This window comes from Tupaia chinensis, unplaced genomic scaffold, assembly GCF_000334495.1.
Source record: "Tupaia chinensis unplaced genomic scaffold, TupChi_1.0 Scaffold000636_1, whole genome shotgun sequence".
Taxonomy (NCBI): domain Eukaryota; kingdom Metazoa; phylum Chordata; class Mammalia; order Scandentia; family Tupaiidae; genus Tupaia; species Tupaia belangeri.
Genome location: NW_006160157.1, coordinates 819,659 through 837,301, shown reverse-complemented (window position 1 = coordinate 837,301; position 17,643 = coordinate 819,659). Strand labels below are relative to the sequence as shown.

Sequence of the window (17,643 nt, the reverse complement as noted above, 5' to 3'; positions counted from 1 at the left end):
TAGGGAAAGTCCATACTGCCCATTGAGTTATTGGCCTTAAAGAAATTCAAATCTAGCAGATTTTTGATAGAATGCCAGCTGAGCAAAAATCTTTACAAAAACGAACTTAGGAGATAAAGCATAAACCTTTTCCAGGAGTTAAAGATGACATATAAAATGAAAAATGGACTGTGGCTTTGAGCTGTTGTTATTTCCACTGTTCAAATACAGTAGTTTGTATTTTCAATACAAGAGTTGCAAAACTAGGAGATGCTAACTGCAGTCAAATGAGTATAGAGCTGGCAACAGTAATCAAAGTCGAGGGAAATGGATGTGTTGTTTTTTTGTTTGTTTTTTTCCCCTACAGAAAATTTCTCTTGAATTTTTATTTGACTCAGCCATGTTTGCAGTTCTGTGCAACTTGCTGACTCTCTGGGCACTTCTGTCTTACTTATCTGTTTTTATAGACTTTCTAAGAAACACTTCCTTTTCTAAGAGTGATAATGAGTTCCAAACTCTAAGAGTATTATAGGCTTAGTAGCTTTAAGAACCAGAAAGCTCTTTTGAATGTCCAATATGCAAATCAGATAGATTCATTCAACTTAAAGGTGAAAATACATTTGTTGCTCAGCTACATGTTATTTCCAGATTTATCTATATGATCCTCCAAGCAGTTAAAACATTTGCTGTGGGGCCACCCACATGAAAAAGGTGCTAGATGTTTTTTTTGACCATTTTTCCCCCTCATTTTTAAGCAGTCAGTGCAATGTATTCCAATAAAAGGTACAAAACATTATCATTTTGGACAGCAGAAGGATGGCTTCTTACTCAGAACAGAGAGATTCTTTCTCTGCCTTTCTCTTACTTAGAGGTATTTATGTTAAATTCTTGATAGTTCAAAAAGAAAAGCATGACAGTAAGGTCTTGGGTAATCCCAAGTCCTTCTGTGCTATTATCTGTGCAAGTCTTTGTTTGATTGCTATTAAGTGAGTGCAGATTTTTCTGAATATACTACTTTTGTTGGAAAGTCAAGTTGAATAGATAGGCACAAAGGAAGTCCTACCGTAAGTGGTAAGCAATTGGAAGCAGATTCACAACTGCACTATTTATTTTCCATTTAATCATTGTTTTTTCCTACTTGACATGTTGTAATCTATTGAATCCACCATTTCTTTTCCTTCACTGTTTTGTGAGTTTCTGAACTCAATTTTATATGTACTTTAGGTTTTGGAGACTTAGAAGAGAGAGAAAGAACAATATGTAGTTCTTTTATGTCCATGCACTCTTAAAAAGTATCAAACCTTATCAAAGAAAGGTTTGGATTAATTTTTAGACGTGTGCATCATCTAAATTAGGTCTTCAATCTAAAATAGACTTGGTAGTGATGCAGATTAAATTCACATTCTTCTCACAATGATATGCCTAATCTAGTGCATAAGAGCCCTCTGGGACTAGTTTTTAATGGATGAATGCTAAATTTTAAGAAATTATAAGAAATCCTTAAAGTACAGGTGACAGTTTCACCTGGAAAACTGCAATAACTCCTCACAATATTTATCTTTATAGGTTTCTTAAAAGGCATTTCTACTGTTTGCAGTGTGAAGGTATCCAACATGATGGAAACACCCAGGGCAGAAAAGAATCTATACTCAGCTTGTTACAATTGGGAAGCTTTTTTTCTAAAATTCTAACACTGGTTCTGGGCAAATATTTTTTTTCTTCAGAAAAAGCCTATAAAGTATGTTTTTGCAATGAAAATATTATACATTAACTTTGTGGAAAAGATAAGTAAATAAAGTTTAAAGCCTTTGAAAAAATACCAAAGGGGCAGAACTCTCAAAATTTGACGTAGTATAACCACTACATCCTTACCATATCTGCTGTAGTGACTTTCCTTTCTTTTTTCCTGTCTTTTTTTCCTTCTTTCCTTCCTCTGATATACTATATATGTATCTCATAATCATTCGAGATTGAGTTGTAGATAATATCACTTTACTCAAAAGGTTTTAGTGTGTATTTCCTAAGAACAAGGATATTCTCTTATGTAACCACAATAGTTACAAAATAAGAACATTAACACTGATATAACACCATTATTTCAATTATACACTATGCAAAATTTTCACATCACCTCAAAAATATAATAGTACAGGGGACCAGCAGGTAGCATGGTGGTTAGGGGCACTGGGCTCCCACGTAGCCGACCACAGTTTGAGTCCTAGATCTGGTGGTTTGAAAAAAGAAAAAAAAATATATATATAATAGTACATAGAAATCATAATCAATGTTGAAGGCCACTCTGTTTCCTCTTAAAAGTCACATTTTTCTTAAGTAATAGCAAAGGTAACAAATGCACTCAAAAGTTACAAAAGGTTTTCTAAAACTGGAAAGAAATCCAACATAAAAATGGTTTTAAAATTGCAACTGAATGTTTTCTTCAGTATATTTCTTTTCTAACGATCAGAGAATGTTTGCAGTTGGTAATAAATATTCAAGCACCTTGCAAATGTCCTACCAATTCTCTTTGCTGATCTGTATATGCCTGTGGGATTAGAATAGGAATGCATAATTTAAATATAAATTGCCTGATTTGCATATACAATTAGTCAAGCTACAGCTTTGATCGTAAGCAAAAATTATTGTCCTGTATTACCACTTAGATAGAATTTTAATTCACCTTGAATATTCAAACTAAATTAGACCCTGGCTGTATAGTTAGAAGGGCAGTACTTCCCTGGTGCCCCCAGTCATTTTTGATAGGGTAATAAAGGCATCTTTTCACCTCCTGTTGAAGAAGGTGCTATAAGCTCTGTCTGCAATACTCTGATTCTATCCAGATTTTAAATGCATATCTTAAAGTAGCTAACAAAGGCTTAACATATTTTAGTTAATATTTCCTGTCTGGATCCTTCCCTTATATTTTGGTTTATAAAACCTAGCAGACAGGAATTGAAAACAAGTGAATTTCAGACATAATGCTGCTAAAATGACAGGCTACTGAAGTTGTGGCAGTTCATTGCTAGCCGGAGTTTCTACTGAGCCTCACGCCATGGACTATAGACGTGTGAAATAAACTCGACTTTTATGAAACTAGAGAGTACTTGCATCTCTTACATTTTTAATCTACAGTAAAACATTTTTATTAGGAATCTATGTTTTTAATTAAACAGAACATTTAATTAAGGTGCTTTTTAAGTGGGTGAAACAATTAAGTGCAAACACTTGAATGAAACATGTCATAATTAGTTTTAATAGAGTGTTAATTGGTACTAGGTTTGCCAAGTTAATAATTACTGCTTATTAAATTTTCAATTAATCATTGTCATTTTGCTTTGAATAAAGATGAAAATTAGATAAACTAATTCAGGGGGAGGATATTTTCCCTTGTTAATTAGAACAGTTAATTTTTTTAAATGGAAATTACTTGTTTTAGTTGTCAATCTTACGTTGTACATTAGTTGGATCTTTGCACCCTTTCCACAGCCAAAAATAAAGAGCTAATTCAACACCTTAAGGCTTGTAGTCAGGCTTGATTGTTTTGGCCTATGTTATGATTCTGTTCTGTTTGTCTAGTGCAACAGTTGGTTATGCAAAACTGTTGCATATATTTGATGAACTAGATAGACAGCAGATTAAAATTTGGAAATTAGAAGATGACTTTTAAATATCCCTATCATTTAGTTTATAATGGCATATAGTCACATTACCTTTGAAGTGTCTTAAGAAAAAGTACAGAGCATCTGTTTGAGGACTGATTTTCTTTAAAAGTTCTATATTAACTTTACTGCTGAGTTACCTTTTCACTATTTTGTTGTATTTTTCACCAGAGAAGTAATTGTTTGCACTTCTGTATGCGTCAGTGTAGACTCCATTTCCTTTCTCTATTTTTTCCCTCAATGCTTTATGCATGGATGTTATATATTTGTACATAAGCTACCGTGTTGTGGAAAACTATCTTTTTTAGGTGTCTGAATTATCCAGTTTTCTTCTAGATGTTCTTGTCCCTTAGCTACTTAGACTGGTCTCAGAATCATTTCTGGAGACACTATTCAGTAGAAAAGTTGTAAGGATGATACAGACATTTAAAATATACCCCCAGAAATGCAAAGTTAAGAAATATTCTTACCTTTTGCTTTCCTAAATGAATTTTAAAGATCTAGCTTTTGAAACAGCCAGAACTGCCCGCCAATCTGGATGCAATTCATGCCTATTCTATTGAATCCTAATAAAAAGTGGTCAGCACCCAGGGGCCTGCGCTAACCGAGAGATGTTCTCTTGCCGGGTTTGGCCTAACTGGCACACAGAGGAGGCTGTCAATGAGGTGAAGCGCCAGGCGATGACCGAGCTGCAGAAGGCCGTGTCCGAGGCGGAGCGGAAAGCCCACGACATGATCACCACAGAGCGAGCCAAGATGGAGCGCACCGTTGCCGAGGCCAAGCGGCAGGCGGCTGAGGATGCACTCGCGGTTATCAATCAGCAGGAGGATTCGAGCGAGGTAGGCATGTATGGAAACTTCAAATAAAAGCATAGCCGTCACTAATTAGAGTACTCGTTTTTGAGTCTGGAAGGTCACAAATGAAAGTGGACTTTGGACCACAGACAAACAGATTTTTATGTAAAATGTAGACTAGTTTAGGGGATTGAGGCATTTGTTGATGGATCAGGAACTGTTCAAATTTTGTTTCTTGGGGTCAGCGGGAGGTATGGTGGTTAGGGGCACTGGATTCCCAATGGGCAACGGTGGTTCGGGAGGACCTAGCAGCTTGCTTTCTCACTTTCTCTTTCTGTCTCTTGTGCTCTGTCTCTCTCGCTCTGTCCCTCTCTGGTCAAATTAAATAAAGTTAAATAAAATAATTATTTAAAAAAATTAGTTTTTTTTATGAAAGACCTAAAAGGTAAATTCTTTGTCAGTTTTTTTTGTTAGTTGTTTTTTTGGAGAGGTTTTTGCTTAGGGTGTCTGCGCTTGCCAGAAAGACAGAGACAGAAAGACAGAAAGTGAGAAATCATTCCCCAGGGGCATGGCCATGCTGCAGTCCCTTCTTCTCTATTCTCCTCTCATGGGATCTTGGGCATGCACACACACTTGCCTGGCATGAGTTTAAGCCACCCGGTCTGGTACTTGAACCATGGTCCACTACATGGGAATCCAGCGAGATAGCCATTATGCCAACTGCCAGTCCCAGGCAGTTTTTTTTTTTTTTTTAAATGTGTTTAGTGAATAAATGAGAAATTCTTAAAACTTCTAGCAGTACTTAGGGACTTAAACTCACACATTTGTGTGTGTATGTACCTGCACAGACACACATGCACATATACACACGTGTGTATGGTTTCCTTCTAATAAAAGAGATTTAATAGAGATACACTGTGTAAGCTATGGTTTCCAAAGACGTTGTATGTCTAGGATTGAAAATCTCTTCCTTAACAATTGTTCTTAAAGTCCAGTGCTAAAACCATGTTTGCATCAACTAAATATTTCTAAGAGAACTTGTGTATGGCCTGCATCTCCATATTATTTCTGATAATCATTTTGATGGTCATAGCATAACATTGCCAACAAGGGTAATATTATTTAGTATTATTCCAGTGTAATTCCTACATATATACCCATGTGTACCCACATACAGCTTAAATGGCTCAAGGATCAGATGTAACTAACACATAATACCTAACAGAATGCTTTTTAAAACATAGCCTATTAAATGAGAGCAGCACAGTCGTGCTCCACATTAATTAGTACAGCATCACAATCTTCAACCCCAAAGTAACTTTACATAAAAGGCTACAATTAGCTGGTCTCCCCGAGCTGAACTCAGAGAGACGTGAACTGATAAATCAATGTCTACTACAATACATAACTATAATTTGTGAGGGAGAGTAAGTATTTAATTTGTACCAGGCTTTTCTGTAGATGAAAGACCCTGCGGGAATCACTCGATGCCCAGAGTTTCTATTTAATGCGTAGCAGATGAATAACAAGGGGACAAAAGGAATTGATTTTCAACATTCAAAAGTTTCCCAGGAAAAGAGGGACAAAGGGAAGTTTATCTACCCTTTAACTTTTGACTTTTCCATTGTCGCATTAAACTAGACATAAATTCAATTTTATTGGTATCTGTGGATAAGATAGATAGGCTAAGATATATAAGGATTTTTTTGTTTTTGTTTTTTTTTTGTGTTTGTTTTAATTTTTATTAGCATCTATTGAAGAGAACTTATACAAGTTAGTAACCTCGTGAGGCAGAGTAGTCATCATTATAGCTAAATCATTATCATGTTCACATAAACATTTTAGAAGTTAAGTACATTAACATTTTATAAGTCATGAAATGCCAAAATCACACATCTAGGAGGAAACTCTAACTAAGTCTTTGTATCCAGGTGATAACATACTGTATTTCTTTAGGTCCTATAAGTTTAGTGTCTTTATTCCTACTTCATGTCTTTATTCCTAACTTATTCAGAAAAATATATGAATGGTATAGTATATCAAATGGTAGCTGTGATAAATAGTAGATTAAATATGTGTGAATGATCTCCTGAATAATTGTTCTTTTATAATTTTTCTTTTTTTGTTTGTTTGTTTGAGAGATTTTTGCTATAGGGCACGTGCACTTGCCGGAGTGACAGTGAGACAGAAAGCAAGAAATCACCCCCAGGGGGATGGCTACGTTGCAATCCCTTCTCCATTCTCCTCTCGGGATGTTGGACCCTCACGCACACATGCCCAGAATGAGTTTTAAGTGTTGGGTCCAGGACTCGAACCACAGTCAACTACATGGGAGTCCAGCAACATAACCATTATGCCATCTGCTGGTCCCTCTTTTTTGTCTTTTGGATCTTGGGGAAAGCAATCTTTAAAATAGTACTACCTTTGTTTTCTGTGATACTGCCAAAGAAATTTAGGGGACACTCTGCTAGGAGAAAGGGTGTGGAGTTCAGAGGGTCAAATTTAATTACTGGCTTTAGCTCTCACAATTCTGTGATTTTTTTGAGAAAGTCTGTGAATTTTTAAAAACTTGGGCTTAATGACTCAAAGAGGAGTGAAAATGTCTCGAATGATGGCTAGGACCTTGGGATTCTTTTCTTTTTTTTTTTCTTTTTTTTTTTTGTAGAGGTTTTCGCTATAGGGCATGTGCGCTCGCCAGACAGAGAGAAACAGAGAGAAAGCGAGAAATCAGCCCCCAGAGTGGATGGCCACTCTGCCGCAATCCCTTCTCCTCCATTCTCCTCTTGAGATCTTGGGCACGCACGCACACGCGCCCGGCATGAGTTTTAAGCCACTGGGTCCGGGACATGAATCAAGGTCGACTACATGGGAGTCCAGCGACATAGCCATTACACTAACTGCTGGTCCCAGGATTCTTTTATTATATTACAAATAAGAAAACTTGCCTGGCTAACATCATACAGCTAGGAAATGGCAGTTTAAACTATCACTGAGCATGCTGTCAGTCCTCGCCTTGTTTCATAACAACAAAATAAGAATTTTTTAAGGATAGTTCAGGTAAGTTTTGGATGCAGGTCTTGTGCGCTAGCCAGACAGAGAGAAACAGAGAGAAAGCGAGAAATCAGCCCCCAGAGTGGATGGCCACTCTGCCGCAATCCCTTCTCCTCCATTCTCCTCTTGAGATCTTGGGCACGCACGCACACGCGCCCGGCATGAGTTTTAAGCCACTGGGTCCGGGACATGAATCAAGGTCGACTACATGGGAGTCCAGCGACATAGCCATTACACTAACTGCTGGTCCCAGGATTCTTTTATTATATTACAAATAAGAAAACTTGCCTGGCTAACATCATACAGCTAGGAAATGGCAGTTTAAACTATCACTGAGCATGCTGTCAGTCCTCGCCTTGTTTCATAACAACAAAATAAGAATTTTTTAAGGATAGTTCAGGTAAGTTTTGGATGCAGATAAAGGTTACTTAGGTTTGCTTTCTTAACTTTCTTTACTTTACAAGACCACTTTTACTAGTTATGGAGGAGTCATCTCTGGAAAAATTAAACCACTTTTCTCCAAAAGAAATATAGACAGTTTCCTGAGATTAGGAAAGTGAAAGCTTGAAGATTTCATTTGAATAAAATGAAACACCACCTCTGGACTTGCTCATAAGTCTACATGCATACGTTATAAAAGTGGTTTGACCCAGGATTTAACAAAGAAGCAGAGAGTTAATTCATCTACCACCCCTAAGTTAGTGTCATTAATTCCTGAGGAATGGCAGTGTCCAGAGACAGTCCACATGCCCAGTGATGGGTTCAATTCAGCCTTGTCTTTTGCACAAAATGCCAATTCAGAGGTAAATGTTTTTTCCCTCTCCAAGTAAGGACACAATTGTCCTGCCAATGTATCATTTTTCTGTACCCTTTTCTTTCCTCATACCTGGGAGTGTGGACTTTATAAAAGAAACAGCCTGGTTAAAAAACCACTTGAGCAGGGATGCCCTGGACCCCAGACAGTACCAGAACAGCTCTGGCTTCCTTAGCTAGGATAGTTTTTTATCTGTGTTAGTTTCTTATCCCCAGAGTGGAGAATCCATTAGGTCAGGACTGTGTGGACCTATAGATCTGGAGAGGAGGTATTTCAGTACTTAGAATTTTCATCTCTGTGTTGTATTCATTAAAACAAAATGTTAACCGTTCAGCCCCAAATAAGGTCCAAATAGCATTGTGCTTTATGTATTTTATAAACTGTTATTCATTTTCTTAGAAAACTAAGAGGTCTGGCCATCTTAGTAGTTGGTTGAGAAACAAATTCTCCTTAAGAGCTATTGATGTAAGAGCTATTGATTTAAATACAGAACTCAGAAGTTCTTTAAAACTATGTCTGTGACCTGTCCAAGGCAATTTTGTTTACATGTGTGTTTTTTTGTGTGTATACACACACACTACATACACACACACATATATATACACATACATGCGTACACACACAAATAAATATATATATATATGCATACACACTATAAAGTTATATACATATATAACTATAAATCACTCACCTATCTACATCCAGTTATTAACTTATTTGTTCGACAGCATAGTATTGAGTTTCTTTTCCATATCCGGTACAGAGCTGGCCCTGAGGTACAGTAAGCCCTGCTTCGTGTTAACTCAGTCTACTGGAGGAGTCAAATAATTAATTTATAAAAGTCATAATGAAATTTAATGTGAAGGCATCTGGGCCGAAGCTTAGTTCCATCTGATACCTTGGACAACCAGGATCTGGTCTACAACTGCCCTCCAACCTCCCTAGACCCCATTGCCCACTGCTGCCTCTGGAGGGAGGCTATGTTCATGCAGGGAGGAAGCAGGAAGATGGGGAGGAAGGCTTCTCCAGGCTTTGAGGCTATAAGTGGTTTGGTAGACATTCTCAGACTGAGTGTGGTGAAAGATTGGAGGAAACAAAAAGGAAAGAGGCAGAGAGGAAGATGGTTGGATGAAGGTAGTTGGCAGTGGTGCTGAGGTGGGGAAAATTGGATCTATTGACTGGATATCCATGAAGTAGAATGGCCATGTTGTAATGATTAGTTATCAAGAAAGAAAGGCAGCCATGGCTTTTCAGTGGACACATAGGCTTTAAGATATACACATCAGGTGATCTTACCTGAACCAGCTCCAGAAACTTGCTGACTTTGGTCTGCCCAAGGTGTGTGTGAAAGTGTCGGAGAAAATAAACTTTGCTTATTTTTGTGTATAAACACAAATGTTAACACATTTAAAAACTCAAATCAATTATTTAATCCAACTAGACAAATCTCTGTCGACTGGCAAGGTAAATAGAACACAGTGACATAAAGATCATCCTGTCTAATGTGAAAACCAGAATGGAATACCATACGGTAAGGTTCAGGGCCCTATACCTATCAGTTTGAGGGAGCAGTCTGCATTTATACCTGTCATCCCCACTCCACTCTGAAGTGTCCTGGTTTGGATGTTATGTTCTGGTCACACTACCTTAAAGGCCATGTTCAGCTCATTGGTAAGATGATCATCTCTTGCCAGCACAGCTTAGAGATAGATAAATGTGGCAGAAAGAACCTAAGAAGAAAACCTGGAATATCTGAATTCTGGCCCCAGCTTAATCTCAGGGGTTTTAGGGTGATAAATTTTATTCTTGTCAACTTCTATTTCTTTATAAGAAATGGTTCTTTTCTTTCTTTCTTTTCTTTTTTTTTTTTGCTTACCCTACAGGGTTTTTTAATGACTTTTTTTTAAAATCACCATTTTAACATATACCATTTTGAGAACTATAATACAAAGAGCTATTATCTGCTTATAGGAGAGGAGTTTAAGAAGTTTGGGAAAAATGGAATTAAAGTACCAGTTTACTTTGATGCAGAAAATTCTTGAAATCCATGCAGTCTTTTTTTTTTTTTTTTGGGAGAGATTTTCACTGTAGGGCGCGTGCGCTCGCCAGACAGACAGAGAGAGACATAGAGACAGAAAGCGAGAAATCACCTCCCAGGGGGGATGGTCACGCCGCAATCCCTTCTCCTCCATTCTCCTCTCGGGATCTTGGGCATGCACACACACGCGCCCGGCGTGAGTTTTAAGCCACCGGGTCCGGGACACGAACCGCGGTCGACTACGTGGGAGTCCAGCGACATAGCCATTACGCTAACTGCTGGTTCCCATCCATGCAGTCTTTTAATAATATGCATTTCCTGTGAACTTTTAGAAGACTCGCTCATATTTCCTACATTTTTTTATGTTTACTTGATTGATTTTTCTTTTTTTTGAGAGAAAGACAAGCACGTAACAGAGTCCCACAGCGTGATTGCCCTCTTCCCCAGCCAGCCAGGTTGAGAGGCACAAATAAGTGCACACCCAGCATGTACAGGTGGATGGGAACCAAACCCTCTTCCTTCAGGGTTCCTCAGGGTTATTTCAGTGCCGAGCAAAGTGGCTGAGGGTTAGTAGGTCAAGAGTAAAAGGCCAGTACTAACACCACTTCCTCCTTTTGGCACTGGCTGGAACAAAGTTATCTCTTCTCGCCCTGAAGTTATTGCTCCTGCTTTACAAGTATTGTTGCTCCATGAAACTAAGATCTTACCTGTGGTTCTAAAGCCACTATGTGATAAAGACGGAAATAAAACCAGGTTGGCCTGTCTCTGGCACCTGCGCCATTTCTATTATATACCAAGATACCTCCTCTACTGTGTCTCCAGCTTCCTGGTCCAAGCTGTCTACTGTCAGGTTTAAGGGTCCTTCTAATCTGTTTCTGCAACAATGGGATCTAAGAAAAGATTTGATATTGACAGTGTGGCCTTTTGGAAAGGATGTTTGGCTTGCAGTCCAAAAACCTCGCTAAATCAGACCTTGGTGACGTAAGTTCATGTCTTTATGATTTCGAGCAAATCTTTCACTGTAAGAATTATTTTGGTGCCTCAGTTTCCTAAGCTGCAAAATATATGGAAATTGGGTTTAAGCTGTCAAGTACAACACGAGTGTAGGGTATTAGGGCCTTAATGTGAATTTAAGTCATTGTGTTGGCTTTTATTGAAGTTTTTTACTTAATCAGAAATTTTACTTTTGGGAAATTTTAAGTATAGTCATTCTATTTAAAGTTACTAAGCTTTAGTTGTAGAGTTTCTAGAGGATTATAGGTGTATAACCAGGAGAAAGTTCAAATGATTCAGAAGAAAATATGTTATCTGTTGGAAAAAGAATTTTTAAAGGGAAGAAACAAAAGGGATATATTTTTCTGGTAGGACAGAAAAACTATTTTCTGTATATATAAAATAACAAGATAAAGAATTTTTTTTCTTTTGGGACAAAGATCATTGCTGATATGAAACAAAGTGTCAAAATGTTTTGATATGCAGCTTTGATATTAAAAAGCTCTAATCCATTATCTCTATTTTCATATATAGCCTTGTATTTAGTGAATTTCACAAAGGAGAGGTGTTCAGCCTCAGATTCTTTTTTTGGAGAGGTTTGGGCTATAGGGTGCGTGCACTCACCAGCCAGACAGAGAGAAACAGAGAGATAGAAAGCGAGAAATCACCCCCCAGGGAGGATGGCCACGCCTCAATCCCTTCTCCTCCATTCTCCTCGGGATCTTAGGCACGCACGCACACGTTCCCAGCGTGAGTTTTAAGCCACCAGGTCTGGGACGCAAACTGCGGTCGACTACATGGGAGTCCAGCGACATAGCCATTACGCTAACTGCTGGTCCCCAGCCTCAGATTCTTCATCTGAATTACAGCCTAACTTCCGTCAATTGACTTGTTTTTATTTTTTCAGATAGGTTATGCTGAAAGAGATAATATAATATTATGACAAGAGAATATATAATATTATTACAAATAAAGGAAGACTATAATGTGCCACGAGCTTTGGGAATGAAATTTGCTGAGAGAGTATCTGTGAGCCTTCTATACTACTGTGTTTATTTCAGCCACTAGCATTGCCCTTGAGACAGCTGAAGGGAAGTTCAAGTACTTAAAAAAATAAATATACAAATAAGAGAAAGCAAAAACAAATCTAACGAATATCGCAACTGTCAGGAAATGAAATACTAGCCTGAATGTAACAAGCACAAGCCAAAGAATGTAAAATTAGATTAAGGCTTTGTCTACCTTTATCCCTGCCTTATGGCTGTGCCTCTGGGTGTTAGACACAATTTGCAATTTGTACCTTTGTGACTAGCCCAAAGCTTAGAAACTTAAAATGATTCAAGCTAGAGGACTCACAAGACCCTGATCTTTGCACTGTTTCTAGAAATGTGACTGTTCAGGGGCAGAGTACCAGAGCTAGTTGTCTGTCTTGCAGGTATGACTTAGCCAAGAGGAAATTGAGTAGAGCCATCCAAGAGAAATGTACTAACAGACTTTTTTTCCCTTTGTTTCCTAATGAGCTTCTAAAAAGGAATATGAACTTTGGAGTTTTTTGCTAGTCGAACATGCACTAAAATTCCTTACTCTACAGTGTCAAGAGTAATGAGAATATATATGCTTTTTTTCCTACCAGATCATTTAAAAGTGTTCTTTGTTATACCTTCATACGGCAGAAGGTTGTTTTTGTCCCAGTGGTGGGTGGTAAATAAATAGAATTGAACAACTTCAGAATGGAACTAGAGGTAAAGCTAGTCAGAGTCCTTAAATCCTGGATCAGAACCAAGCAGTGCTAGGCAAGAAGCCTCAATTCCCAGCAGCTTCACGATCCAAAACATCTGTTTCTGTACTTGGCACAATTCCACTTTTTTATTTGTAAAATTGTTCCCATCTTTGAAAACACTTTAAAAAATAAAGAAGTCCCCATTCTGTCTCCTCTTTCCACTCTCCAGCACATGCATTTGTAATTACCTGGTTTAGTCTGTGTGTTTAATCAGTTTAAATTGAGAATGTTGCATACATCTGATTTTAATCTGAAGGAGCCATTGAGTATTGGGCAGTTACCACCCTTGTATCTGCCAAAATGTGCCTCTGCCAAAAAATGGATAGGACTCACACCAGGGTATTTCCTAAAGAAGCCACTTGACTCAGATTAGATGTTTAATTTCCTTAAAATATTGTTTTGGATTTGGGTCTCTGTTCTCTAATTGGGATTTGCTGATGTAATTTAGGAATATCGCTTATTTGCTGAGTTTGTTCCAGGATCCAGCTGGCATTATTCTAAAAGCCTGAACCTCAAGGCAGTAGAGATTGCCCTGAGCACTGTCATACCTCAGTGCTCTGAAGGGTGGGCCAGGCCGATGTTTGTTCACATCTTTGTGGAACTGTTACGAAGGCCATGCAGTTGAATTCATTTTGTCAGAGAAGGCCTTCTGGCTATGATCAGAGGTTCAGATCTTTTGAAATATTTTCTGATATTAATTGAGGTAGGAAAAGGAAAAATTGTTCCGGTACATATTTACTCATTTTCATTTGATTTGTACTTAGGGCATTGATGTATCAACCAAGTTTCTAGATTTCCTCTGCTTAAAACATCTCCCATTGACCAGAGTTGAGATTTGTTTTGTTTGTTTGTTTTTGGTGGTGCTTGTTGTCATTCCTTGGACCATAATTCTGAATCTCAAAGGAATAAGAACATAGAGCTGGGCTATTTCTCAAAGTCTTAAACCAGAGTTCTTATGGTGCTTTTCCTCAAGGATACCTTTATTTGTTAGCAAAGTTAGGGTGGCTGCTAAAAATGCCCTCGCATGTTTTGCATAGTGGCAAAGCCTTACATGTCAGGGGGATGGGCAGATGTTCCACAGGGGTATTTGCAGCAAGCTCATGAGCCCTCATCTAACATGAAAAACCAAAAAAAAAAAAAAAAAAAAAACAAAAAAAACAAACAAACAAAAAAAACAGAACAAATGTGAAGAACACTGTGGGGAGAACAGTATCTGTCATGACTTAAAATGTTTAATTGGGACGTAATCACAAACCATCAACCAGTTGGAGTTACAAGGTTGTAGCCAGAAGTTTGTTTCTCAAAACATAATTATTAACTAGTTAAGATAAAGAATAAAAAGTTAAGATCACTTTTACAGCATTTCACGCTGGAGTTGGTCTTGCAAAAGGAGCTAGAAATATTTAAATGAACATTTAAAATCAGGTTCTGAGGTCTGTGCTCATCCCTGGAAGGGTGCCCCCATCTCCCTCACTCTGGAGGCATTGCCATAGTTTCTCCTAGTCCCTCCTGCCTTCCCTAGGTTCTATCCCACACAGATACCCTCTGTCTGCAAGACCTCTGGTCTCTGATGCATGATGTGTTGTTTTGTTTTATTGTATTTCACTTTATTTAGTTTTAGGATTTTGCCATAGAGCACCTGTACTTGCCAGACAGAGACAACAGAGAGACAGTGATAGGGAAAGTGAGAGATCATCCCCCTCAATGGGGGGCAGGGGGTGGCCATGCCACAATTCCTTCTCTTCGTGGGAGTTTGGGTATGTACACACACATACCTGGTATGATTTTCAAGTCACCAGGTCCGGGACTTGAACCATGGTCACCCATGTGGTAGTCCAGCACTTTAACCATCATGTCACCTGCTGGCTCCTATAATGTATTTATCTTAAAGTTTAAATTTCAGAGATAATCTCATTTCTGCTTTTCTTACATATTGCAAAACACTGTGTGAGATGCAGTGGACTTGCTAGGAATGAGTTTGGTTTGCACTTATAGAAGAGCCCCAGTTTCCTTTCCTTTTCTGGTTTCTTAGAGTTGCTGAGGCCAAAAAAGCTATCAGCCAGACATCCTTGCATGAAAATAAGATGATTATTTACCTGTTTTAATGTTTCTTATTTTTCAAAGCCAAATTAGGCATAGTCTGAGTCATTCATTCACAAGTATTTGTTATATTTATAGAGAACCTATTGTGTACTAAGCACTCTTCTGGGTGCTTAGGACACGTGAAGAAAAATAAAAAAGTATTTTGTCCTTCAAGGAGCCAAGGTAAAGCAGCTTGCTTTAAGACTGTCCTAGTGGATGATCGTAAGGTACACTGAACAAGTACAGTGAGAAGTGAACTCACAGGGGGGTTAAAGTGCCTTGTCTCACCCTGTCTAGTTTGTAATGGAGCAAGAAATAGAATGCTTTATCTACACCATTACATTTCTTTCAATCCAGTATGGAGTTCTGGTAGTTCCTTTGTGATTCCTGTTAGTATGTGAAGGGAAAAAGTCTCTGCCCTTGAGTAATATATTTGTGCTTGACTACTGTGGTTATTTGTACTAGAATAAAAAGACTTTGGATGTAGCAATTGCTGGTTAGTACAGGTAAAAATGGCATTTAGACAGTAAGAGAGCCAAACCAAAAATAAAAGTTTTTAATAGTAACCCGAAAGGGTCTTCAACCACTTTGTAAGATACCATATTAGTCATTCACAGAAAAGCCTGGACAGTCATTACCCTAAAATCTGCATCTGCTGTGTGTTCAGTGTATGTTTTCACACACTTATACCTGGATTTTTCATTCTGACTATAGTTTTTGAAAATGTGGTACAGTGCCACCTGCATGTGGATGAGACTTTTACCTCGACAAGGTATTAATTTGGGATCTCACTTTCTTCTACCATCTCCTTTAGAGTTGCTGGAATTGTGGCCGCAAAGCCAGTGAAACCTGCAGTGGTTGTAACACAGCCCGATACTGTGGCTCATTTTGCCAGCACAAAGACTGGGAGAAGCACCACCACATCTGTGGACAGACCCTGCAGGCTCAGCAGCAGGGAGACACGCCCGCAGTCAGCTCCTCGGTCACGCCCAACAGCGGGGCTGGGAGCCCAATGGACACACCACCAGCAGCCACTCCGAGGTCGACCACCCCGGGGACCCCTTCCACCATAGAGACAACCCCTCGCTAGACTGAACTCAGAACTGTCGGAGGAAAGACAACACAACCAACACGAAACCAGTTCCTCATCCTCAGATGCTCAAAGTTGTTTTTTTGTTTGTTTGTTTCTAAATGAACTATCCTATTTCAGTACTTCAGCAAGAGAGAACCTAACTGTATCTTGAGGCGGTAGTAAAACAGAGGGCCAGTAACGGGTCGTAATGACTTATTATGGATAACAAAGATATCTTTTCTTTAGAGAACTGAAAAGAGAGCAGAGAATATAACATGAAATGATAGATTTGACCTCCTCCCTGTTATTTTCAAGTAGCTGGGATTTTAAACTAGATGACCTCATTAACCGATGCTTTACCAAACAGCAAACCAAGAGATTGCTAATTGCTGTTGAAAGCAAAAATGCTAATATTAAAAGTCACAATGTTCTTTATATACAATAATGGAAAAAAAAAAAAAAGAGGAAAACCCTCAAGGGCATGAGCATTGGATACAGCAGTAGACATTTTAACAAGAAGATGAATGGCGTCCGTGGGTTGCTAACTGAACTTTGAAGACCCGCTACAAAACGCGCAGATGTGCAGCAGATTGGAAGGAGACACAGATGTTCAGTTTTTTCCTGTTTCTAAAAAGAAATAATAATATCCAGGTCAACAGAATGAAAAATAAAAGATGATTTGCAGTGGGATGTATGAATACAGCAGCAAGAAAAAAAATGCCATAAAACAAAAGGCTCCTTTTATATATATTATATATATATATATATCACACGCACACACGCACACACACACACACACACACACATGCACGCACACACACACACAGAAGTAAGAAACTCAGCCTGCAGTTAATTAGCATCTGGCAGCTTTGACATCAGCCAGCTGCCCTAAATAACCCTTCAACGTTTCTTCACTTTTGCAAGGTTCCACAGAGTAAGACATTGGGTCTATTCCAGCTCATTCATTTTATACTGAAAAATAATTTTAAAAAAATGGTGGCTCCAGCTCCAGCCCCTTTCCAAAATTTTTCAACCCCACCCTTGGATTTTTAATTAAAAACTAGTAGTTCTCTTGGTGTTAAAACACTTCTGTCCTGTGAGGTTTCCCAATGGTGTTTTTCTTGTAAATGTGTTGGACAAATGTGAAGATGCATTGTAGTTTAACCATATGCCCACATTTAGTCTCTTTATTCCTAGTTGGTGAGAAACCTGTATCTTTCTATGCTGCTTTTATATCTGTATGTATTAGTGATACTTCTCTAGTAGTTAAAAAAAAAAAAAAAAGAAAAAAAAAAAAACACTCATTTTGGTTGTCCTTAAGAAAAGAAAAGAAAAAAAGCTATCTTTCGGAGCTGCTATTTCACTCTCTTATAGGATTTTTTTT

The 17,643-nt window shown here is 38.3% G+C and overlaps 1 protein-coding gene across 4 annotated transcripts in view; it reads left to right on the top strand.

Annotated features, from left to right (window-relative positions):
* RUNX1T1 (RUNX1 partner transcriptional co-repressor 1) overlaps positions 1-17,506 on the top strand; it is a 167,942-nt gene extending 150,436 nt beyond the window's left edge. For all 4 annotated transcript variants that reach the window (XM_027776169.1, XM_027776168.1, XM_027776170.1 and 1 more), the window contains 2 exons: positions 4,284-4,474; positions 16,002-17,506. In XM_027776169.1, the coding sequence (XP_027631970.1) occupies positions 4,284-4,474; positions 16,002-16,277 (467 nt within the window). In that variant the 3' untranslated portion in view covers positions 16,278-17,506. The remainder of the gene's footprint in view (positions 1-4,283; positions 4,475-16,001) is intronic.
* Positions 17,507-17,643: the final 137 nt, after the last annotated feature.